Source organism: Heterodontus francisci, chromosome X, assembly GCF_036365525.1.
Source record: "Heterodontus francisci isolate sHetFra1 chromosome X, sHetFra1.hap1, whole genome shotgun sequence".
NCBI classification, from domain to species: Eukaryota; Metazoa; Chordata; class Chondrichthyes; order Heterodontiformes; family Heterodontidae; genus Heterodontus; species Heterodontus francisci.
The window spans coordinates 5,990,978-6,017,951 of record NC_090421.1 but is presented as its reverse complement, the minus strand read 5'-3'; the positions used below and the strand labels follow the sequence as shown (position 1 = coordinate 6,017,951).

The window sequence follows — 26,974 nt, the reverse complement described above, 5'->3', positions numbered from 1 at the left end:
CCATGGTTAGTTCCATGGGCTCCAATACCTTACCCAAGTCGTCCTTCTTCACACACATGCCTCGACTGTGTCAGCAGAGTATTCCACCATGGGACCAGCTTGGTCGCGTCTTCTCCAGGTTTTCAATTGCACCAGACATTGCTAGATAGCAATCGGGAGCAGGAATTTGGAGGTCAACTGAAATGGCACTGGTATTGTCTTGGTTGAGATCAGCTAACTGAGCACAGTAGGGATCAAACTTCGGATGCACCTGGCCTGAATAGGTGAACTATTCACTGGATAAACTCAGTGAGCCAATGAGCCCAAAAGTGGCTAACAAGTTGGCTACTTTAAAGATTTGATGGCTGATAGTGGTGGACAAATTCTGAATGCACGCACACAGCATTCATTATTTTAAGAGGTGTTAACCCAAACATGAACTACACTCGTGTTAAAATAGTGGACAGAGGGTTGACATATGAATAAGTTAAGCACTTATTCACTCAAGTTGGGCAAATTTCTTTCCATGTTAGAGAACAAAAAAAATTGCAAATATACTCGAAACACTGACTTGCCCTTTTTCTTCCACAGATGCTGATAAAGCTGCTGAGTATTTCCAACATTGCGTCCTTTTAAGGCAGAAATGGATTCATTTTCCCTAAATACAGTTCCTTTGTGGCTTTCCCAGTCACCAATCCTCCTGGGATGAATAAATTAAATATGTTCAAAGCAGAGAGTAGAAAGAGTGCAGTATCTGGAAAAAAGGGCACTAATTCTACTTGCAAAAGAACTAGCAGACGAGAGATTTTATATATATTTAAAATATTAAATCATCCTAGCAACCTGGATGCAACACACTGAAATTGCTTTCAATGAAAAACATACATTTCCTTTAATATTTCTCAAAGCTTTTTTTTTTTAATACTCTGCCAACTCAGTGCAAAGTCTCTATACAATGCTTTGTCTGGAATCACATTTTCTGGGTGAATTGTGCACTCATTTCAAGGCCTGGAAGAGTGGGACACTTTTTGTCAAATCAGTCAGGCGGGGCAGGCAGTGCCAGAGTGACACTCCCTCTGTTCCCCAACGCTGGGGAGAAGAATTGCTACATGCAGCAACATTGTAAACATGATTTTTGAATGTATTTACAATAGGTGAGTTTCCAAGCAATTCTTTGCCCAATGAGCCTTCATGCAAAACTTGGAGGCACACTAACTGCCCCAATATTAATCAACCCCCCCACCCCAACCCCAGTCATCACAGTAGCCTCAATCGAGTCTGCCAGTTTTGTGCCATCGGCTCATATCCATAGTCATTTGGCATAGTGTCCTTACAGGAAGTAAACAGGACTTCCAGCTCATCAGACTGGGCTGAATTTGAGCCTAGACCTCTGGTGCAAAATGAGAGTGTCTAACCTGCTGTGGAGTCTGTCTCCCTTCTAGATCTCCCTTTCTCTCTTTTATCCCCATCTTTCCAAAAAAGACACTAACCTCTGCTAGGGTATAGTGCCTCACCTCAGTGACCAATCTCCCCGTGAGTGCTTCGACAGCTGAGTGTCAGTAAGCTATGCAAAGGTGGTGGGCAAACCCTGTTCTTGCCTGATGTCCACATATGTACATTTTCCATAGTCACCCTGATAGCAATCAAAAACAGAAAGATCATTCCCTGCACTCCCCCACCCCCCCTCCCAATTGTTGCACCACTATGTCCCAGCTGAGATCAGTTACCTCAGCAGAAGCCAGGGATCAACCTCGAGACACTCTATATATCTGGTTTAGTGCCACACTGGGCAATGCATCTTTACCGAAAGGCCATTTCAGACATGAAAACAGCAACTACACTCAAAGTACTTCATTGGGTGTAAAGCACTTCAGGATGTTTTAAAGTTGTGAAAGTTGCTAGATAAATGGCAATGCTTCCTTTTTATAAAAAAAAATTGGAGAATTAAATGAATTATAACAAAGAGTCTGCATTTCACTGTAGATGACTACAATGTCCAATAATGTTGGACCCTTGTAAAGGTTGTGCATCCGATATGGATTCCCTGTCAACATAAACATTGTGGGCTCATCAAGCACGTTATTTATAAAGTCCTGTTGTAGCTACAGGAGATAAATACACTTCAGTTAAGTCAACAGCTGCCTGTAGTGTTAGTACAGAACAATTACTTTTACTGCTAAACTATGGGGTGACATATGGTCACTTGCGAGTGCACGTACTGTAATTGTCATAACTGGAGTTCTGGACCTGCAAAGCACATTGTTCCAAAAAAAAAAAGATAAACAATAACTTACTTCAAATAAGCTTCATAATACTCGACAGAATAAAATTCATAATTCCTTTTAACTTCAGTACTTATCCCTCAGGCAACCTGGCTAAGATCAGAAATCAACAGGCATACATCATGGGAGTAATAGGATGTCACGTTGCGATAACAACGTCCCATGCCATTAGGCTGTTTACTGACTGACGATTGTAAGGAGATCAAATGAATGTCCCAAATTCGCTCAATGTTATATTGATTAACATGGTACATTTTCTGGCAAATGAGGTTAATAGAATATCACGACAGATGCCCATCACCACTGCAGCAATTCCACTAGAACTACAGTAAGTAGGGCCAGGGGCACTACTCTCAACCACAGTGGGCTCCTTACTACCAGTTTCAGTGAAACTCAAAAGGGAAAAATTTATTTCCTAACAGCAATGCCATGTTAGTAATCCAGTGAACTAAAGACAAATGGGTGGCAATGTGGGAGAGCAACACTTTAAAAATAGCATTTTCCTTAACATAAACCTTCAGATTCTTTTCCTGTCCCACCTTGCCACATCCCCCCATCCTCCAAAAAATAAAAAGGCACCTCCTAGGCAAGACTGAGCAGCAAAAAAACCTCGACTTTCAATCAAGTGCATGTCTTGGGAAATTCAAGTTGTTGATTTTAAAAACACTCCAGTTTGGGAGGGAAATAAAACAGTGCTGGTCAGACTGAAGAGTGATATTTTTCATCACTGGATTCATTTTCCTCCAGCCATGATTTTCAGATATTGCAGTGCATTGTGGGCTGCGTTGGCACGGGCGCCATCTCTCGTTGAGGCAGAGCCGTGGCAGACTGTGGTGGGCTGCGTAGATAGCTCCACTAGACACTGGTACAATCCACTCAAACTCAACTCTTCTGGAAAAAGAAAACCCACAAAAGACACAGGAAGTTAGCAAACATCTGGAGAAGCAGCAACCAGAACACATGCTTCTTTTAATCTATATAATGATGCAGAGAGAGTCCATTTCCCCCACCTCCTTCTCCCTTAAACTGGACTAAGTGGCTTCATCATTCATCAAATTGTTAGTTAAGGGTGGAAGCCTAGGCAGGGGAATTAACTCCAACTACCATCAGGAACAGGATTGAAAAGACTGAAAGGTCTGTATAAATCTACAAAAGATCAGATGGAGTAGTAAAGCAGAGAAAGAGAAACAATTGCAGCGTAAATAATGGACACCAGCAAACTATATAGTTTATCCTCGTCAAAGCGGCAGAAAAGATTGCGTTCAACCTCCAGGATTTCAGCACATAATCTAAGCCTACACTCTATAGTGCAGCACTGCATTGGCGTTAGCAACAGGTTTTGGATAAGATGTTAAACTGAGGTCCTGTCTACTTGCTCAGCTGAATATAAAAAGAACCCAAAGCACCACAAGAGCAGACTAAACCAGATTAACTAGTCATCCACCTCAGTTACTGTTTGTGGGTTCTCGTCTGATGCAAATCGGCTGCTGCTTTTGACTACACTGCATAAAGTAATTAATTGCACGTGAAGCACTTTGGAGTGTTCTGAAAGCATAAGGTGCAATACAAGTGCAAATGCTTTCTTTCATTTCACAGCTCCTGGAATTAACTGCTTCCTCAGCTAGTCAGAAGAGATTTACTCCTCATTTTTCTCTTGGGCATCCAAGCACTGGTTTCAAGAATGGATAAGGACACACTGCCTGCAATCAAGGTGATCGGGCAGGTGCGTCTTAACTATACAGTCCCACAGTCTACTCTCCATGGGAAAAAGAGGCACCAAGTCTCCATTCATAATGCCATTCAGCCAAAGATGACTTACCAATGTCCAAGTAACTGACATCAAACCGCTGCTCCTCCGCCAACTCTCTCAGCATTTGGCAAAAGTTGGAGTTGGCAACACCAAGTGGGTGACTCTTGAGGTGCAGAATTCTTTCTCCCGCAGAATTCCGGAGCGAGTCCCATGTGCAACCTGTGCTCTTGCCCCTTGGGCCATCTAGTTTGCTACCAACCATCTGGAGAGAGGAGGGGAAATAAGCACAATGAAGGAAAAATTTCCTTTCCAAATGTCAGTCTCTTCTTTTTAAAACACTGTTTCGTTTCTCTTCTTGCTCTGTATTGATCGGAGTACCTCATGGTTATGGGGCTGTGCTCTCACTTCCACTGTTGAAATTGCAGTGCTCCACACAGTGGAATTGGGGTGGTGGGGAGTGGTTGCCCCTCTTCACACAACTGACTCAAAATCCCAATTGCAGTTGTTGGCTGCTCAAGTGATCATCAAGCAACTGTACAAACTAGCCCAAGTGTTTCTAGAGACAGAATGATTCCCAAAGTACAAAGAGAAAGCACGAGGTCTATAACAAAATCAGGCAACTAAAAATACAAAATAAAACAAAAATTTATTATGTGGTTGGGTGGGCCAGGTAAGAAAGAAGTTTTTTTTTAAAAAAAAAGAGCTCAACTGATAAGGCAACCGAGAAGGACCCTTTATAAATAACTTAGCCTCAGTCCTTAAAAGGAATGCAGAATTTGGCCACGATCCCTGTCTAAGAACATAAGGAACAAGAGGAGTAGACCATGTGGCCCCTCGAGCCTGCTCCGACATTCAATACAATCATGGCTGATCTTCTAGCTCAACTCCACTTTCCTGCCTGCTCCCCATATCCCTTGATTCCAAGTCACCCAAAAATCTATCGATCTCAGTCTTAAACATACTCAACGATGGAACATTCACAACCCTCCGTGGTAGACAATTCCAAAGATTCACAACCTTCAGCCAAGAAATTTCTCCTCATCTCAGTCCTAAATGATCGGCCCCTTATCCTGGTCCCATGTTCTAGATTCCCCAGGCAGAGGAAACAATCTCTCAGTGTCTACCCTTCAGAATCTTGCATGTACCACCGTAGCTTTACAATCTAAAGGTGATGATGTGCTCCTATAGCAAAGGAGAGGATGCCCTTGTAATCTAGCTATCCTCTGGTAGTCCTCAATCTTCTATTCACCTAGCCTAGTTGAATAACATGGGATAGGAACTCAGCAGGCATTAAGCTCATGCAAAATCAGGAGAGGCTGCAACGAGTTGCAGAAGTATTTGTTACTCTAAAAGTCATCCAAAATGCTGTGGTTTGTGACACTCTTAATTCATCATCTCAAGGGGTCATGTATTAGTTATGTTATTGGGTAGTAATCTGGAGGCCTGGACTAATAATCCAGAGTTCAAATCCTACCAAGGCAGTTAAAAACTTGAATGAAAGTAAAATACTACAGATGCTGGAAATCTGAAATAAAAACAAAAAGTGTTGGAAATACTCAGCCGGTCTGGCAACATCTGTGGAGAAAGATCATTTCATCAGATCTGATGAAAGGTCACTGACCTGAAACGTTAATTCTGCTTCTCTCTCCACAGATGCTGTCAGACCTGCTGAGTATTTCCAGCATTTTTTTGTTTTTATTTTAGTTAAGAACTTGAATTCAGTTGGAAATTTTAAAAAAAAAGCTGGTATCAGTAAAAGTGACCACAAGGCTATTTGAGTGCCTAACTGGTTCACTAATGTCCTTTAGGAGAGAGAAACCGGTCGTCTTTACCCACACTGGGCCTGTATGGAACTCCAATTCCACATCGTGGTGGACTCTTAACAGCCTTCTGAAGTGGCCTAGCAAGCTACTCGGTGGTATCAAATCAGGACAACTGAGGATGGGCATGGCCAGCAAGACACACATTGAGAATGAATGAATGAATGAATGAATAAATGAAGAAATCTCAAACTGCTCCCACCATTAGTGACAAACATGCAACCACTAGAACGTCATTGAGTGCTGTATAGCACAAAACATATGTCCAAACCAAAAGGACTGTTGGACACTTTTCAAATGTTAAGTGGACATGATGTGAAGATTTCTCTCATCTATCGCTTTACTAAACTGCTCCAGTGATAACAATGCAGTCTTTCTTCGATATCTGTATTGACATCACAGGTGGTTTCCATTATTGGCTCTATACACTCCGGTTTGAACTTTTAGTATGAAAGGTGGCAGTGGAGTCACAGCACCACTATCCAATCGGCAGGTCTCATTATGCAAACTGGTGCTCCAGCAAAAACTGCAATTCATCCTCTCACACACTTACTATGGAAAACTGGTCATCTTCCGGCTCAACTTCATTCCCGTCTCTCTGATCCACAGGAACATCGTGAATTCTTGCTAACATCTTTGCTGCAGCATTCCGTTTTGCCAGCTTTTTCGACGTCCCACTTCCTACAACAGACAAGACACCACAAAATTAAGAGACCAAACACGTGCACAATCCACTTTACACTGGCTTCTTCTCAACTGGACAAAATCTGTATAGTACCCATTGTTAAGACACCCCAACAAAATGCAAAAAAAAAAAGCTTCATAACCCCACAGCTAGCACCATTCATTAAATATTAAAAACAATTCCCTCAAATGCTGAGGATGTTTTTTTTTAAATCAGGGTGATGCAGAAAGAACTCACGTTCCAACACTAGCCCCTTTAGGGAACCACCTAGCCTCCGCTCAGTGCCACAGCCAGAATGCAGGAGACTCAGTATTATAAGAAGTGCCTGTAGCAGCATTGCATTTCTGCTGAAGATCATTGAATCCAATCCAAGGAGATCACAAAACTAGAATACAGAATGTGTGACACATACTTGTACGTAAGTTTAAAATCATTTCAAGACATTGTTGCCAACCACTCCCCCTCCACCCTGGACATGCAGTACAAAGACAAGATGATAGACAGACCAGACTGCAAAAATAAAACTGATCTTTTGAAACCTCAAGTTTCCATTTTCAAATCTAAAAAATAATTTAAGACGACTCACATTTTTGGCAGACGACCATTAACTCTTAAGCTGCAGGATATGGATCTTGTACTGTGATTTCAAATGGATTTCTAGCTTTAATAAACAGCCAGGAATAGAGGGAAACAAGCAGCCTTCAAAGAATCGCAATTTGTTTCTTCAAGTAACGGGAAAGCATTCAGTCCCATTTTTGTGGCTTACATTAATTTCCACAACTGCAAAATCTCACTTAACCCTTCAAGTACTGATTTTTTTTTTGTTGCTTTCAAGATGCACACCTTTACATGTCGATCTTCCCGTCAAATCTTTACTTCTCTAGACTGAAAGAGCAGGAACCTCCTCACACTTCTACCAGTTGCTGTGCTGTATGAAAGAACCAGGTGGCGTGACACTCCACCGCTGTACAGTTGACTTTCATGATCTAATGGGGACCCCCAGTAGATAATGGTGAATAACTGAGGCACTATCTGACACAGGGTGCTTTTAACTTGCGATTCTCAAGTTTCCAGCAACTGCAGATAAAACCCCCATTTTTCTAAAACGTTGATGTATATTCTAGGGAGATAAAACTCTTGACAGCCAAACTCCCATAGTCATGGTTTCAGCTCCAAACCTGTCAGTAGTCTCTTGACCGGAAGTTAAAAGAGAGCTGTAAGTTCCACGGGGTAGTTCACATTCAGACAACTACTTATCCTGCTGGATCAAGACCCCAGAGTTTGAGAGCAAGCAATTCAAACTGCTGCCTTATGAAAATCAATATACCAATTGCAGGCATATTTGCCTGACGTAAATCAATTGTTCGAACCCTATCGAGCTTAGGCCCTCCGAGTTCCTTTCTAAACCTATTTTTTTCACAACTCCCACAAAAGCTTAATTTGGAGTGAGGATAACAGTTGCCCTCTTCCACCCTCTTTGGGCAGGAGTGTGAACACCACTCAGCAGCTCCCTCAATGAGAGAGATCAGAATATGCTGCATCAGCAATGATATGTGAGTGACCTGCACCTCACCATCAAGTGCTATGTTGCAGCAAAATTTCTCTGCCCAAAATGCACACAAACTGCCACAATGCATCAAAAAGGCCTTCCTGTAAAATGTGAACATTGAGTACTGGGGAAAGAGAACATACAGAATATTTCAAAAGTTGGAGTAGTCACTTTCCCGTTTACTGATGGTGAATCTTCCTTTTGTATTCCAAAGGTTAAGACGCAAAGACAAATTTTAAAAAAATGCTGAACCACCAACTTAAATCTCTATTAGGTGGCTGATACTTGGAGCTCTTGATAGCTAGTAATTATAAATCCCTTTATATAATGCCTGGGGGGAATAAGAGGCGGTTAAAATGAAACTCAGCAATATCACTCAAAATTAAATTTAAAAATTATTTTCAGTTTCTCATTGTGAGTGACCAGAAGCGAAGGACTTTTCTAGTGGAAGGATATTGGGAGGGGTGAGGAGGAAAAGGAATTTAATAAGAAACTTATTTAAAAACCAACATTGCTCTCACAATTTACCTAGTTCTTAACTTGGAAGCACCAGATGTCTAGAAGTACAGGACGCAAAACTTCCCGAACAACCCAAGAAAGGTGCGTGATACGGACACTAGGGAAATGAATGCTCCTTGTGAATTGATGCGGTAGTTTCATGGAATCATAGAAACTTATAGCACAGAAGGAGGCCGTTCAGCCCGTTATGCCTTTACTGGCTCTTTGAAAGAGCTGCCGTGCCAAATCCCACATCCCGCTTTTTGGGCTGAAGGATAAATCACCAGACACTATTTTTTAAGACCACATTCTTAAAGTAAAACACAAAAAAGTTCTTAAAACTCTGCAGAGTGTCATAACATCTCAAATATTCTGTTGTGATCACTTTTAGGCACACATGCAGCTTTTCTTGACCAAACTTAACAGCCAATTGGACAGTGGCTTGGCTCAGCAGTTGCCCATTACAAGTGACGTGACTCTTAGCCAGACAGTTAAGGATGGCAGCAGAGGGACTTCACCACACAGCAGCAGTATCAGAGGCAAGCACACAAGACGACAACAAACACTGAAGGACTTCAGGGAAGAAGGAGTGGAGTGTCCGTACCTATCTCCAAGAATCTCTCTACCCTGCAAGTCATGGTGAACTCTTTCCTGTGGGCAGGACCGGATTCCTGAGTGACCGTATACTCTGGGAGTCTCCATCCTTTCTGAACCACCAGCTCCTGGAAAGAAAGAGCACACACTAAGCGCAATATTACTGATTGTGCATTACTGTCTTTAGACAGAATCTGGGAGTGCACTGGCACTTCACCAATGTAACTCGGATCCATCCCATTTCTCCCAAAACCATCCCTTCTCCTTCTCTCCTCTTCCTACTAGTAAACCCATAGTAATTCCTTCACCATTACGAAACCCACTGCACAACCCCCACGCTGCTGAAGTACAGCTTTATTGAGGGGAAAGACAGCACACTTTAACAAGTATATAAAACTGTGCTTAAAAAGTGCTTTTAAAGATAACCACTTTCCTTGCGAACCTTTGCCATACCAATGCCCAGTGAACATCAACACAGGGATGGGAATAAAAAAACGATTAAAATCTCTTCAGCATCAAGTGGCTTGTAAAGCAACTGGAGTGCTGCACTCTTCCTTAGAATCTCTCACCTTCCCCCCTCCCCCCCACCTCATAAATACACATGTTGCTTTAACACAAATCCTTTGCCCACCAAGAAGTGACAAAAAAAATGCTAACGCACCTCCAGCTTCTCATTAGTAAAGCACAGGACCAAATTAAAGAAAAACTTTAAATATGCATACTAGAAAAAGAGATTTTATTTTAAATTTGAACTGCTGAAAGATAGATTAGCGACAAAACTTTATCCTCAGCCTCTTAAAGTCACTATAAGTCATGCCGTCCATCTCTCTGTATTTGCAAATGGTACGCGCTGTTCATATATTATTTATGTGCTGCATCAGGTACACAAACACAGTGCTGCAGAATCTTCTCTGGAGAGCTAGGACCTATGCTGGGGTACAGCTCCATCGGCACTGATTTGCCTTTATATACCTCAGGTCACTCAGCATGTACAGACCAAGAGTGAGCAGCGACAGGCTGTACCACCATGGGTTTAATCAAAGCCAAGCTCAATCAGGTCATTACCCAACACACACAGACATCCATCAGGATCACTAAAAGCCTGCCTGATTGCCCTTAAGTTAGGGAAGGAACGCTGAGGCCAATTATAGTGCCCCAACATCACCACTGGCTAAAATCCATTAATTCAGCATAGACTAGGGATCAAACATCGAAACACCCTATCTGTATGGCTCTGAACCCCACAACACTTACCTACAGGGCGAAGCTTAAAAGAGTTAAACTTACATAGGAGCTTGGTTAGACCACACTTGCAGTACTGTGCACTGTTCTGGTCTCCATTGTTGGGAAAAGGAATATAGGAGGCACTGGAGAAGGTGGAAAAAAGATTTACAAGGATGATGGGTATAACTTCCCAGTTCTGGTCATCATTAAAGATTGTACAGGCTGGGGTTCTTTTCTCTAGAAAAGACTGATGGGTGATCTGATAGAGATAGAGTATGAAGGGGTTTCGACAGGGTAGAGGTAGAGATGATGATTACACTTTGGGGTGGGGGGAAAGAGACCAAAACTAGAAGCCATAAATACAAGATAGTCACTAATAAATCCAATAGAGAATTCAGGAGAAACTTCATTACCCGTAGAGGGGTGAGAATGTGGAATTCACTATCACAGGGGATGGTTGAGGTGAATAGCATAGATGCATTTAAGGGGAAGCTACACAAGCACACAAGGGAGAAAGGAATAGAAGGACGTGGTAATAGGATGAGATGAAGTACGCTGTGAGGAGGCTCATGTGGAGTATAAACACCAGCATGGATCTTTTGGGCTGAATGGCCTGTTTTCGCACTCTACATTCTATGTAAAGTTAAGGAACCACAGCGCATATCTATCCCAAGTCTGAGGAAATAAGTAAAAATACAATACCTGCAAGGCCCCGACAGGGTTACATTCCGCCAGCTGTGCAGAGCTAGAGCTTTTAGATTCAGTGCCAGAGATTCTGGAGGGGGAAAGAGAGAGAGAGAACAATGGAACAATGAGAAGTAGCGATTTCTAAATATTTTTCATTTGTTGAGAGAAGGCTCTTTTCTTTAGGCAGTCGCTCCTCTCCCAAAAGATCATTAGGGAGTTTGTTGGGTGACTTACTCCTCGGCCTCTAATTCCAGTCCGATAATCCTTTACCTCACAGACACATTAGTATCCAGTTTCAGGGAGAATGATGCCACAGTGAACTCTGCAGTTTCTATTTGTTGCCTGGTGCTGCTCTCTGTCTGTTGGCCAACTGAAGGCCAAGGCCAATGTGCAAAACTTCAATGCACTTTTCAACTGTGCAGACACACAAAGTGGCTCGACAGTGGCAAAGCATCAGATTTTGGTGGGGAGTGGGGTAGAGAAAGAGATGCAGAACAAGAGTTAACCAGATAGCGACTCACAAAACCCACAGGAAAATTGGCTCATCAAAGCTCCTTAAACTCCAGAGGTCATAGAGAGATACAGCACCGAAACAAGCCCTTCGGCCCAAAGAGTCCGCGCCGACCATCAACCACCCATTTATACTAATCCTACATTAATCCCATTTTCCCCCTCACATTCCCACCCTCCCTCAATTCTCCTACCACCTACCTACACTAGGGGCAATTTTTTTTTTTTTTTTTATACAATGGCCAATTTACCTGCAAGTCTTTGGCATGTGGGAGGAAACCGGAGCACCCGGAGGAAACCCACGCGGTCACAGGGAGAACTTGCAAACTCCACACAGGCAGTACCCAGAACCGAACCAGGGTCGCTGGAGCTGTGAGGCTGTGGTGCTAACCGCTGCGCTGCCCTATCAGGTCACATTGAACATTTCAGAGTGGGAGCAAGTGCATGTCTCATTGCACTGAGGTAAAACAGGCCACTAGAACATGCATAAGGATAGCACATGGAGGATAACCATTCCAGTTGGCCCCTCTGTATTTAGCCTCCATGGCAACTTGGCTGTAATGGATATTAGGGTACAGTAGTGGTTCGGGTACTGGACTAGGAACCCAGAAGTTGAGAGTTCAAATCCCACCATGGCAGATTGTGAAATTGGATTCAATAAATCCAGTAACCTGTGGGTGAGAACGAGAAAACAAAACGACTGCAAAATGTTGCTGTTTTCTTGTAAAAATCCAATTGGTTCACCAATGTCCTTCAAGGGGGGGGGCCTACCATCTTTACCTGGTTTGGGCTTACAGGCGACACCAGTCCCACAATCTGGGGCCGACTCTTAACGCCCTTAGGCTAACTATAGAGATACTCAATAAATACTGCCTTGTCAGTGTTGTCCATATTCAAGGAACTTTTTTTTTTAAAAATAAAGACATATGTCTGACCCTCTGCTGTGTGGTGTGGGTGCTTTAACAGACACAAGGTTAGACCCATTTCACATGTACACTGCATATTTACCTGGGTCTCACTTCAGCAAGGGTAACTCACCAGCTGATTTTCCCCTTTCCTGCCGAGGGTAAGTATCTCTACTTTCCAGCCCCTACATAACCTAGATTGGAGCTGACCACGTGTGGAAACCAACTACGAGCCCACATCCTACCAATGGTATGGCCCCGGCCCAATGCACTGAATCACTCTGCCTGTTTGAACATTTTGGAGTTAAATGGGCAGGGATCTTTTAAATTAGAAAAGAACTTGTTTTTGCATAGCGCCTCATCACATCTCTTGGAAACGTCGCTTAAGCGCTTCATGCATTTGGAACTACTTTTGAAGTTTAGCGCCTGTCGTTGTGCAGGCAAATGCAGCAGCCATTTTGCGCACAGCAAGATCCCACAAAGTGCAACAAGGTGAACGTTTTTGGCAGCGTTGGTTGAGAGGAATGTTGGCCGGGAAAGCTCCCTGATCGTCTTTGACTAGTGCCGTGGGATCTTTATAATCTCCACAAACATTTAATAAAGGGCAATTCCAAGCTTCTATTGGAGAGAATGGGCTAGATTTTCAGATCGGAATGCCAACAGCAGCCTATTCATTGACGTAACAATCAGAAAATCTAGACTAGTACCTTTAAAGAGTATTGTAGATCACCGCTTTTTATTTACACCGATAGCCATCACTACCATAAAGCTTTGGCAAGTTTGTGTAGAACATATTACGATACCTGCCTCAAAATAAATCGCAAACTAAAAGGCTAATGCATTTTTCATTTCGGATATTCTTTTCTTGACACAATGACACACAAAAAAATGCAGCGTTATTAGAAATGCACCAAGGGAATATTGTGGATAGCTGGGTTAGATAGACTGAAGGTCTCTGACTTGAAACTGTTTCTATGTTTAAAACTAAATAGTATGACCTTTCCCATCAAACTTATCGCAAGCTTCCTACTCCTGACAAGACTGCCCAGTTGAATTGCCAACATGCTACTTGCATTTGCTGTTCAAGTTTACAAGATGAAGCAGAGAAATAGAGGAACAGCTTTGGACAAAAGTTCAGGATGTTGGGGCCATTACCATTATACTTTCAAGCACTGAGCTGCCAGGAGTCTTTTAGAAAAGCCTAACTGCTTGTAACCTCCACCAACATATTACATAACAATGACGCTTAATACACTGCATATAGAGCAGTTAAGCTTTCCAGTCCCAGGTTCAATCCCTGGTCTCTACTGAGTTAGCTTGACGAAGAAAGGGAACTTTATAGCGCAATTATAATTTTTTTCAGAAACGTTCCAAAATGCTTCATATAGAGTAACTTGCTTTGAAGTACAGTGACTTATGTAGGAAAATGCAGCAGCCATTTTGCGCACAGCGATGTCCTGTAAATAGCAACGAGAGGAGTGACCAGTCAATCAAATTGTGGAGAGATGGGTTCATGGACGAATGCTGGCCCCAGGACACTGGGAGAAGTCCCTGCTCTTCATTTTTTTTAAAAAAAGAAACTGCCACGGAATTTTTCACACCCACCAAAACCAATTGGAACACGCAATGGGACCTTGGCTTGCCATCTCATCAGAGCGTCACCTCTGAATGCAGCACTCCCTCAGATCTGCACTGCATTGTCAGCTGTGGCAGCAAAGAGGTGAGTACAATTGGGAAGGGGGAGGAAAAAATTGCTATAAAGTTCCTGCTCTTGACCACCAGCCAGTGTTCCATGGTGAAAGTGCAGGTGTGTGAATGATTGGTGGGGTGGTGAGAAAGCAGCTGCCACAACCCACATGGTTCAACACTTGCTGCCAAGGCTCACACTTGAAGAATGATCATTTGGGTGACAGCACCTGTGGAATCGTTTCCCTGCCTATGTCACTGCCTTTAGGAGAGATGAAGCGGGAGAAGGGCAGATAAAGGGTTGAATTTTTTTTCTTCATTCATGGGATGTGGGCATTGCTGGCTAGGCCAGCATTTATTGCCCATCCCCAATTTCCCTTGAGAAGATGGTGGTGAGCTGCCTTCTTGAACCACTGCAGTCCATGTGAGGCAGGTACAGCCACAGTGGTGTTTGGAAGGGAGTTAAGCCCCAGATGTTAGTAAGGAGGACTTTGGAGGGTCAACAGGGTGGGGTTGTCATTTCCAGTGCCTAGGTCGATGCCGGGTGGGCTACCTGGTTTCATTCTGTTTTATTGACTTCATAACTGTTAGATACAACTGAGTGGCTAGCTAGGCCATTTCAGAGGGCATTTAAAAGTCAACCACATGGCTGTGGGTCTGGAGTCACATGTAGGCCAGACCAGATAAGGACAGCAGATTTCCTTCCCTAAAGGACATTAGTAAACCAGATGGGTTTTTACAACAATCGACAATGGTTTCATGGCCATCATTAGACTAGCTTTTAATTCCAGACTTATTAATTGAATTCAAATTCCACCTTCTGCTGTGGTGATATTTGAGCCCATGTCCCCAGAGAAATACTCTGGGTCACTAGTCCAGTGACAAAACCACTACATCACCGCCTCCCCATATCACCATTAGAAGATGGAATGGAAAGATCTTTCTAGGTGCAATTAGCTATTCACGTACTTGACTCCATCCAACATAGGCTCCAACATGTTTCCTCCCTTTAGTAATTTCAGGGCAGCTTCTGCTGCCTTGTGCTTTGCTGCCTTTTTGCTAGGCCCCTGACCTGAGGGGGGAAAAACATCAATTAAAACACAAAGCAAGATTTCAATAAAAGCCACGAAACTGCTGCAAACCACAAAATCCACCATTTTAACAGCCACAGAATTTACTTCAGCCCAGAAATGTGAGCTGCATGGAACCTCAACCAGATTTTAATAGTCAGTCTCAGATCAGATTCTATCAAATATGTGCCTCAGTTCTTTTGTGTGCAGAACTTTTCAAGATGAGTCTGTTTGGCTCCTTTGTTAATAAGCTAGTAAGCATGCTCACCTGAATCAGAAGATTGTGGGTTCAAGCCACTCTCCACAATACGAGCGTGTGATCTACACCACTGCAGTACAGAGGCAGTACTGCACTAAAGGACCAAATTGCCTTCTCAGGTGGTGAAGACCCCATGGCACCATTGAAAGAAGAGCAACACAGCTCACTTGATGGCCTGGTCAAAATGCCTTCCTCAACCCAACACCAAATACCAAAGTAACTGGCCATTCATCACAATACTGTTTGCAGGATCTTGCTGTGCACAAAATGGCCACTGTGTTTACCTACAAAAAGTCACTTCACTGCGAAGTAATCCACGCTAGGTGCTTTTTTTTGCTTGCAGTTATCAAGTGGTTTGCGCACATGAAAACAGGTTGTTAGGGTCTGAAGTTCTGTTAATGGATGATAAATACCTGGTAGTTCAAGATGATAGGGTGAACAGGTGTTGGGTGTTAATTAGTTAATTGTATTCAAGTGTGTATATATAAAGAGCCAGCCAGTACTGGCTGTGGGTGTGTTGTTAGGAGAGCAGAAGTAAGCTCTGTGGCAAGCAATCAACAATCTCCACCAAAGCATCCTAGTCTCAGTGTCTTCTTCACAAACAGGCTTGAAAGTTTCTCTAACACAGGCAGGCGTGTTGAATTACACCTGGCACAGTAGGTCTACCTTCAAAGAATTATTGACTCAACATGCTGTCACATCATTTTAAAGGCCAACTTTTCTCTGGAGTTTGGAAAGGGTGGAATATTTCCCACTAATAGAGTCAATATATGAAAAAAAAAGTTCTCCTCAGAGTAAATCCAACAGGGAATTCAGGAGAAACGTCTTTACCCAGACTGTAGCAGGAATGTGGAACTTGCTACCACATGGCGTGGTTGAGGCGAATAGCACAGATGCATTTCAAGGGAAGCTAGATAAACACACAAGGAGAAAGGAATCTAAGGATATACTGATGAGTGAGATAAAGAGAGGTGGGAGGAGGCTGTCTTGGAGCATAAACGCAGCATAGACCAGCTGTGTCCAATGTTCTGTTTCTGTACTGTACATTCTATGTAAAGATTCTGGCTTCTGCTCATCTAAAAGCATCCTGCTGGAGCCCATTTGTTTCAGGTTTTCTGTCTAGAAAATGACCCACTCGCACTGTGCATCACATGAGTCTGTTTTGGACTGCCAGCCATGACACTGACCAACACTGGTATTCTTCCCAGCCCTCAATGCCATTAAAACATCCCATACTTGCCAGTATAAAGCAGGCACAAATATTGTGAACAGTGCTGCTTCTCCAGCAGGTCCATGAAGGCTGGAAACTTGCCTCAAGCTGCCTCCTCAACCAACTTCAAATGCAACGCAAGTCTCGAGCTACTCTGCACTGCAAACAGAAGTGCAACTAGCTGGAAAACAATGTTAATCGTGAAATGTCTTTGTTAAAGTGGGTAGCCGTTTACCAGACAGTATTAAGACCTTAAGCAACGCTGTGCCGTATCACTGTGCACTGTAACAGACAACAGGGAAAACTGGAATACAGTTAAAGGCTACGGGTTTTTAAAAATCATCAAAAAAACAAACACGTAATTCGATTCCCAAAACACTGCTAAAGATTCAATGAAAATAAAATGTGACTAAAACTAGCCATAAGACAGTGTCCTGAATATAAAAAGGAACAACTGCCCCATCATTTACCACGTGCAAAACCATTTTCATTTTAAATTTTACCAAAAAAAAAGATAAAATTGCAGAATGCGATCACCTTCTCCTGAACAATCTACTGCCAAGTTGAAAAAAATTCCAGAAATAGCCAAGGAAAATTCAATTTACAATACCCCACAAACATGGAGCCATCGGACACCACAATCAGCGATGTCAAATCAGTGCTGATTTCAGCACCAGGTCTCTGCAAAAACAGAAAACACATCTCCATCTGACGCTGGCACCCCATTAGAATTATTCTGATAAAAGTGAACACAAAACATTGAAAATAGCAAGAGTTTTTTTTTTAAGTTTTAAACTTGATTGTGTGTGTAAAGCATTTTGCACCCCCCCCCCCATAACTGGAATTGTCAACTGAAGAACTAGAGACACAAACCTGTGCAGTTAATATCGCCGACCGTCACTCGGAAAGTGAAATTGGGTTGGTGGGCTTGGCCCTCAGCTTTCAGCAAGTCATACACCGGTGTCTTTCCAATCCTTGTTCCATACTCCTGTAGTAAACTAATAGGCGTCTTCCCAGGGTTTGAGGCCAGCATTTGCTCAATACTGTCAAAGAACAAAAATAACTTTACAGGATTTGGAAAGAAGTTCTTCTAAAATGACAAACAGAAGAGCAGACAGCATTTACTAAATGTACCAGGCATAGAAACCTTGATTGCCAGTCTAATGTCATACCTGCGCTGGCTGAGAGGCTCTAACAATCCAGATAGGGCCACCTTCATCCAAACCGTCAGGCCATTCCAATTCACCCTGCCAGAATACCAACCCTCCTGTCAGCCCATTACAGTATCTAGCTACTTCTTCGAGTCCAATTTCCTAGCTGAAGCCACCCTTGCTGGCAACCCAGTCTAGCTCTGATCAGTGGACAGAAATACTTCCCCGACATCTATCAAACATTTGACCGTCACCATCTTGAACTTGTGCCTTTTTGCTCAGCTGCCCCGGTCTGTCTGAAAGTATTTTGATCAGCTTACTTTTTCTATCCCATTAAGCATTATATATTCCTCTAAAGGTCCCCTGCTAGGCCATTACTTAAAAGGCTAAAAAGTCCCAGTTTATCTATTTGTTCCACATAACTCATCCCCGAGATCAGGGATTAGCCATGTTGCTCTCCTCTGCACCTTCCGGTCTATGCAGTACTCCAGGTACTACTTTACTAGAGTATTACACACCTAAGAATGAGTTGGTAATATACTCAACATTGTAGTTGCTTTGGTGAACAATGAGTCAACCAAATACCACCTCTGGATCTCTCAATCACCTCTCAACAAGTTCTACCCTGCTCATGGAGTACATGCACTTTTTGGTTTTATTTTCAATTTGCAACACCTTGTATTTGGTTTGCTTAAAGTGCAGTTGCCACTGATCAGCCCAAATCTCATTAAGCTTCTGGCCTCTTGCGCATCTCCAATTTCCATCACTCCCGCATTGGCGGCCATACTTTCAGCTGTCTAGGCTCCAAGTTCTGGAATTCCCTCCCTAAACCTCTCCATCCTGCTATCTTTCTCTCTTCCTTCAAGATGCTCCTTAAATCTAACCTCTTTGACCAAGCTTTGGGCCATCTGCCCTAGTATCTCCTTATGTCACTCTGTCTAATTTTGTTTTGATAATGTTCCAGAGACATTTTATGACATTAAAAGGTGCTAAATAAATGCAAGTTGTTGTTGTGCAGCTCTTTCTAAATCTTGGCTTCCTCCAAGTCTACAGTACCCCTGCCAGCTTGCTACCATCTGCAAGTTTAATGACTTTGTAGAGGAACTGCAAATCCTGCTCATGGGCCACCTTTCTGTTTTACAATAGCTATTGGAGAATCTATCAAAAACTGCAGGACAGACCCTAAAACAGAACTTTGACATTCAAAAGTTTGTTTCCTCCTTTTCCCTGCTCAATGCCTCCATATGATATCTCAGCCCAGTCAGGGGCAATCTATCAGCAAATAAAAGTCCAAAGTGTACAACAGCTATGCAGAAATCATGGTCCTATGTGACACTTCAAAATCAGTGTTCCTTTGATTCATTGCACTCCAAGCTCCCCTAGCTTTACTTACAAGCTCACTGCTCCATAAACTTCTATTTACTTGATCTGTACTTCGGGCTGAAGTGCAGGAGAGAACAGAAACAAGATTATTAATATTCTGAAGCTGAGCTTAAAAACAACATTTCGGAGAAACGGATTGATCTTTCTTGGGCATAAAAAATTACATGTACTTATATAGTTCTCTTAATAGCAAAATGTTTTGGATGCTGAGCAAAAGTGGCAGAAGAGTTAAGAGGTGATCAAGGCACAGTGGTTAGCACCGCAGCCTCACAGCTCCAGCGACCTGGGTTCGGTTCTGGGTACTGCCTGTGCAGAGTTTGCAAGTTCTCCCTGTGACCGCGTTGGTTTCCACCGGGTGCTGCGGTTTCCTCCCACAGCCAAAGACTTGCAGGTTGATAGGTAAATTGGCCATGGTAAATTGCCCCTAGTGTAGGTAGGTGGTAGGAGAATGGTGGGGATGTGGTAGGGAATATGGGATTAATGTAGGATTAGTATAAATGGGTGGTTGTTGGTCGGCACAGACTCGGTGGGCCGAAGGGCCTGTTTCAGTACTGTATCTCTCTATGACTCTATGGCACTGTCAAAGAGGTAGGTATTGAGATGGCTTTTGAAGACAGGGAGGGACTTAACAAGGTGGAAGGGGTTTAGGAAGAGGATTCCAGAGTGCAGGAGCTTGATAGCAAAGACTCTGCCACTGATGATGGAGCTGCAGCAGTTGGGAGGAATGGAGAGAAAAAGGAGACCCCTTCAATTTGGAAGAGCAAACACACGAGTTGGCACATAGGGCCAGAGGAATTTGAGACTGTAGTGGCACAAGACCACAGCGGGACTTGTGGATGGGGAACAGGATTTTAAAATTGATATGCTGGGAACGGGAAACCAGAGGTGGTCAGTGAGGAAGAGGAAATAGGTGAGCGGGACTTACTATGAGAAAGGATAAGATGGGCCAGTGGAAATGAAGTTTGTGGAGGTAGAACTGAGGAGGGTGTTGAAGAAGTCAAGCCTGGCACTGACACAGATGAGGATTTCGGGAGTGGTTGGGGTGAGATCAAGCGAGAGGCAGGTGACATTGAAAAAGAAATCTTGATGATGGATAGACACGGGGATTGAAACTCAGCTTGAGATTGAAGAGGACACTGAAAGTTACATTCAGGCTTGATGGAGCAGCTAGGAAGGGGGATGAAGAGGATCAGGTGCTAAGATGCAATCAGTCAATATAACTAAACTGTGGTTGGAACTTTGATATTTAAAGAAAAATTCAAGCTGGCTTAAAAGTACAGGACAGCAACTTTAACTCCACTATGCACACAGCACAAGTTTTAAAGAATATTTCCTTGCTCATGTGTTTGCGTGAGTGCGCATATGCGTACGCGGGGTGATGTTGGAGGGAAAAGAGGGTGGTGGGTGAATCTTTTGTCTCTTAAACCCACTGCAGGAAGTCTCTACATTGGAGCTTACAAGAGGGTGGGTGCTGGGAGCTTCTGGTTTGCAAGTTACAAAATCCTGATCAATCAAAATGTCACAATAGTGTTGGTGTGGCTACTTAGAAAAAGCAATCTGCCTCTCTTTCGATGGTTGAGTTGATAAGCATACCTTTACATATGGTACTAAGCCACACAGGTCAGAATGTCCTAGGTTCGCTTTTTTCACCAGATTCACTTAAAAACATAAACAATAGGAGCTGCAGTAGGCCGCTCAAGCCTGCTCTGACGTTCAAGAAGATCACAGCTGATGATCACCTCAGCTGCACCTTCCCACACTACCCCCATATCCCTGGATTCCCCTAGTACCCAAAAATCTAATCGCTCTCAATCTTGAATATACTCAACAACCGAGCATCCACAGCTCTCTGGGGTCGAGAATTCCAAAGATTCACAACCCTCTGAGTGAAGAAATGTCTCCTCATCTCAGTCCTCAATGGCTGACCCCTAGATCTAAACTCTCCAGCCAGGACCTGTCAAGCCCCCTTAAGAATTTTATGTCTCAACGAGGTAAGCTCTCATTCTTCTAGACTCTAGGAAACATGGGCCCAAGTTTAAAAAGAGTTTGCAAAACTGCTCATGAATATCTACTAACAGTTGTATCTTTGAGAACAAGAGCTCACACTACCAGAAGATCTCAATGTCCTGGGCAGCCTGTGGGACTAGCACCCATTTAAATTAGGGCCAGCACACAATGAGTTAAAACAGCTTTGTGCTGAAAATGGGACTGTAAGCCATGTACTGTGCAAGGGTGTCACATGGAACGAGGGTCTCGACAGATAAATAGAATGATGCAATGTCTGAGACACTGTGATTTGTTGAAATGAATGAAATATAAATAGCATTCTGTCCCTTTTGATCATTAAGTGTGAGCAAATCATGGACGGGGGAATTCATACTGGAAACGTGAAGTGAGATGTCTCAATAAAGACCTGATTTTGCATGGTTATAACTGCATGTGTCTCTACTGTGGTGTTTAAAGTAGTGAGATGAATTTGAAGAAAGCAGTCCAACAGTATCCAGCTGTTGAAAGCTTTTTTTGTTCAACTCTATCGAATACACAGAGAAACTGATCACTATACTCAGGAGTTTCCAAACCAATCTGTATTGAGCTCCCTCTTTGTCTAATCTACACGGAATACCACTTTCCTAAAACTAGAGAATTGAGGCACCGACTCGGCTTAAGAACCGCAACCCTTCCCCTCATGGTTCCTCAGGGCCACTATTGGAAGCTAACCAGCTAAAACGACATAGCCTACCAACACCAAACACTGCCGAGATTTTACCGTACGTGTCCAGCCAGGGCCACCCTAGCCTTGGAGGCATTTGTTTGCTGGGTTGTTTGGAGCCAAGTGAGAAGATTCCCAGCATCCAGTGATGAAGCCACCCCACCAAAGTCCATTAGTGAGGCAGGTGGGCTGGTCAAATCAACTGGAGTCTACAGAGGGTTTGCATCTCACCAAATTAAGGGCGGCACAGTGGCGCAGTGGTTAGCACTGCAGCCTCACAGCTCCAGCGACCTGGGTTCGGTTCTGGGTACTGCCTGTGCGGAGTTTGCAAGTTCTCCCTGTGACCGCGTTGGTTTCCACCGGGTGCTGCGGTTTCCTCCCACAGCCAAAGACTTGCAGGTTGATAGGTAAATTGGCCATTATAAACTGTCACTAGTATAGGTAGGTGGTAGGGAAATATAGGGACAGGTGGGGATGTTTGGTAGGAATATGGGATTAGTGTAGGATTAGTATAAATGAGTGGTTGACGGTCGGCACAGACTCGGTGGGCCGAAGGGCCTGTTTCAGTGCTGTATCTCTAATCTAATCTAAAATATCAGGAGATAGGATGTTTTGGAAGCAGCTTGATCGTAACCTGTTGATTTGACCGTCACACCCACCTTCTCCTGAAATATGAAGGATGGCATGCATTGATCCCTGGTATAAGAACATACGAATTAGGAGCAGGAGTAGGCCACTCGACCCCTCGAGCCTGCTCCTCCATTCAATATGTTTAAGGCTAAACTGATTACTCCACATTTCCACCTACCCCCAATAACCTTCCAACCCCTTGCTTATCAAGAATCTATCTACCTCTGCCTTAAAAATATTCAAAAGACTCTGCTTCCAATGCCTTTTGAGGAAGAGAATCCAAAGACTCACGACCCTCAGAAAAAATTTCTCATCTGTCTTAAATGGGCAACCCCTTATTTTTGAAGTGACCCCTAGTTTTAGATTGTCCCACAAGGGGAAACATCCTTTCCACATCCACCTGTCAAGACCCCTCAGGATCTTATATGTTTCAATCAAGTCACCTCTTACTCTTCTAAATTCCAGCAGATACAAGCCTTGCCTGTCCAATCTTTCCTCGCAAGACAGCCCGCCCATTCCAGGTATTAGTCTAGTAAACCTCTGAACTGCCTCCAATGCATTTACATCCTTCCTTAAATAAGGAGACCAGTACTGTACACAGTACTCCAGATGTGGTCTCACCAATGCCCTGTATAACTGAAGCATAACCTCCCTACTTTTGTATTCAATTCCCCTCGTGATAAATAATAGCATTCTACTAGCTTTCCTAATTACGTGCTGTACCTGCATACTCACCTTTCGCGATTCATGCACGAGGACACCCAGATCCCTCTGCATCTCAGAGCTCTGCAATCTCTCACCATTTATATAATATGCTTTTTTATTCTTCCTGCCAAAGTGGACAATTTCACTTTCCCACATTATATTCCATTTGCCAGGTCTTTGCTCACTCACTTAACCTATCTATATCCCTTTGTAGCCTCCTTATGTCCTCTTCACAACTTACTTTCCTACCTGTCTTTGTGTCATCAGCAAATTTAGCAACCATACCTTCAGTCCCTTCATCCAAGTCATTTATATAAATTGTAAAAAGTTGAGGCCCCAGCACAGATCCCTGTGGCACACCACTCGTTACATCCTGCCAACCAGAAAATGACCCATTTATGCCTACTCTCTGTTTCCTGTTAGCTAGCCAATCTTCTATCCATGCCGATGTTACCCCCTACACCATGAGCTTTTATTTTCTGCAATAACCTTTGATGTGGCACCTTATCAAATGCCTTCTGGAAATCTAAGTACAATACATCCACAGCACATGTAACTCCCTCAAAGAACTCCAATAAATTGGTTAAACATGATTTCACTTTCACAAAACCATGTTGACTCTGCCTGATTACCTTGAATTTTTCTAAATGCCCTGCTATGACATGTTCAGTAATAGCTTCCAACATTTTCCCCAAGACAGATGTTAAGCTAACTGGCCTGAAGTTTCCCTCCCTTTTTGAATAAAGAAGTTACATTCGCTATTTTCCAATCTAAAAAGGAACCTTCCCCGAATCTAGGGAATTTTGGAAAATTGAAACTAACGCATAATCAATTTCACTAGCCGCTTCTTTTAACACCCTAGGATGAAGTCCATCAGGACCAGAGATTCTGGTCAGCCCGCAGCTCCAACAATTTGTTCAGTACCACTTCCCTGGTGATTGTAATTTTCTTGAGTTACTCCCTCCCTGCCATTTCCAGACTCAGCCAATACTGGGATGTTACTTGTATCCTCAATACTGAAGATCGATGCAAAATATCTCTTCAATTCATCTTCCATCTCCTTATTACCCATTATTAATTCCCCAGACTCACTTTTTATAGGACCAATGCTCACTCTGTTAACTCTTCTTTTTAAAATATCTATAGAAACTCTTACTATCTGTCTTTATATTTCTAGTTAGCTTTCTTTCGTACTCTAATTTTACTTTCTTTGCTGTTTTTTATATTCTGTCCAATCATCTGACCTCCCTCCCATCTTTGCGCAATTCTCAGCTTTTTACGTTTGATGCTATCTTTAACGGTTTTAGTTAATCACGGATGGCAGCTTTTCCTTTGCAAAATATTGATGACACAGCTAAATATCCATAGGAGTCAACAGTGCTCCTTATGTCAGCTGTAGTTCAGCGGGTAGCACTCTCGCCTCTGAAATCAGAAGGTTGTGGCTTCAAGCCGCACTCCAGAGACTTGAGCACAAAAATCCAGAGGGAGTGCGCCATTGTCGGAGGTGCCCGTCTTTGGGCTGAGACATTAAAGCAAGTCTGCCCTCTCAGGTGGATGTGAAAGAACTCATGGTGTTCCTTTGAGAGCAGGGGAGTTCTCCCCAGTGTCCTCGCCAATGTTTATCCCTCAATCAACATCACAAAAACAGATTAGCTGGTCATTATCACACGCCTGTGGGATCTTGCTGTGCACAAATTGGTTGCTGCGTTTCCTACGTTACAACAGTGGCTACACTTCTAAAAAGTACTTCATTGGCTGTAAAGCGCTTTGGGACGTCCGGATGATGGGAAAGGCGCTACAGGAATGCAAGTTTGTATCAAGGTAGCTAAGTCCTGCTCTGCAGCTAAAACAGTGAATGAAAAGCGAAGAACAAAGAACTTTTAATCCAAAATCGAGTGTCCTCCCTTCATACCTGGGACAGCTGGAAGTCTTTTTGGCTGCAGCAGCGGCCCGATCCTCCGTCATCCCAGACGACACTGCCGGTGATCGTGGCTCAGACGGCGGCGGCAGCGGCGACAGCTCCCCCTGCACGGTACCTGCATAAGCGCGAGCGCCGAATCCCACTACGCAGGCGCCCTCCCGGCCCGCCACCATCACTTCCAGTTCAGGGGTCAATCCACATAAAAGCGCGCGAAGAAGCAACCGTTCAAAATGGTGGCTTGGCGCGACCCAATGGCGGACATGGTCAGCACAAGGGACGGGAAAAAGCATCGCAAAACACTTGAGACACAGGCAACTGAATGGTTTTAAAAGGGCAGAAAAATGAGGTCCCATTTTTAAACCAAATGGAGCAAATGACACTTGGCCGAATTGTCTCCCAAACACACTGAAAACATCAGGGGACAGACATACTCCTCCTCCAAAGACATTTTAACGTAATGAGCACATCTATGTTTAGCCGAGCCACCATTTGCAAAGAGTACATTTATATATTACTTACAGCACAAAAACAGGTCATTCAGCCCAACTGGTCCATATTGGTGTTCATCCATTGGAGGCGGCCATTCGGCCTGTCAAGCCCATGCCAGCTCTCAGTAAGAGCAATTTAGCTGGACCCACTCCCCCACCCTTTCCCCATAGCCCTTCAAAATTTCCTCTCTTCGGGTGTTTATCCAATTCCCTTTTGAAAGAGACGATTGAATGGCTCCACCACCCTCTCAGACAGCGCATTCCAGATCCTAACCACTCATTGCGTTAAAAAAAAGTTTCTCCTCATGGTGACTGCTTTTTTTTTGCCAATCACTTTAAATCTATTAACTATCTTACGCTTATGGTCCCAATTCTGATCTCCCCCACAAATGGAAACATCTCCACGTCTAACCTTTCAAACCTTCTCAATCTTGAAGATCTCGATCAGGTCACTCCTCTGCTTTCTCTTTTCTAGAGAAAAAGATCCCCAAGCCTGTTCAAACTTTCTTTAGGTCTGCCATCTTTTACCAAGGCCAAGGGCAGAATAGTATTCTAGCTTGAAATGTATTACTGGTAAAATGATAATTGATTCAAAGATATTAACCAATACATCCATATCAAAATATAAAAGTAATGGGGAAAATATTTTAAAAATCAGCCTTTTTTGATTCTGTTGCAGTATAACAGCCTAGACACATGGCAATGTAATGAAGCAAGTAGATTAGTACAATGTTCTAGTAACTAAAATACACATAAAAAAATCTCAAACTCTTCATTTAAAAAAATGTGCATTCACGATACAGTTACCAGCATAAAAGCTAAATCAAATTTTTGGGGAAAAAATCTCAGGCTCATTTTCTTGTTCTATTACCAGAACTGGGCTTTGGGTCCCAATATTTTTCAGCCTTCGAAATTATGAAAATGAAGCAGCTGAACCAGCTAATACAAACATACAATTAGGAGCAGGAGTAGGGCACTCGGCCCCTCGAGCCTGCTCCACCATTCAACAAGATCATGGCTGATCTGATTGTAACCTCAACTCCACATTCCCGCCTACCTCCAATAACCTTGCACCCCCTTGCTTATCAAGAATCGGTCTACCTCTGCCTTAAAAATATTCAAAGACTCTGCTTCCACCACCTTTTGAGGAAGAGTTCCAAAGACTCACCACCCCAAGAGAAAAAAAATTCTCATCTGTCTTAAATGGGCGACCCTTATTTTTAAACAGTGACCCCTAGTTCTATATTCTCCCACGAGAGGAAACATCCTTTCCACATC

The 26,974-nt window shown here is 43.2% G+C and overlaps 2 protein-coding genes across 2 annotated transcripts in view; both read right to left on the bottom strand.

Moving 5' to 3' along the window:
* LOC137358630 (pleckstrin homology domain-containing family A member 3-like) overlaps positions 1 to 26,974 on the bottom strand; it is a 99,917-nt gene that overhangs the window by 46,255 nt on the left and 26,688 nt on the right. The window lies entirely within an intron of this gene.
* On the bottom strand, positions 1,908 to 25,359 carry tarbp2 (TAR (HIV) RNA binding protein 2). Its single transcript, XM_068024962.1, has 8 exons — positions 25,200 to 25,359; positions 17,582 to 17,751; positions 15,139 to 15,241; positions 11,084 to 11,156; positions 9,168 to 9,285; positions 6,385 to 6,512; positions 4,081 to 4,273; positions 1,908 to 3,152 (listed from the first exon to the last, which is right to left on the bottom strand). Exons 1-8 carry the CDS (start codon positions 25,250 to 25,252, stop codon positions 2,995 to 2,997), a joined length of 996 nt encoding a protein of 331 aa, XP_067881063.1. The 5' UTR covers positions 25,253 to 25,359; the 3' UTR covers positions 1,908 to 2,994.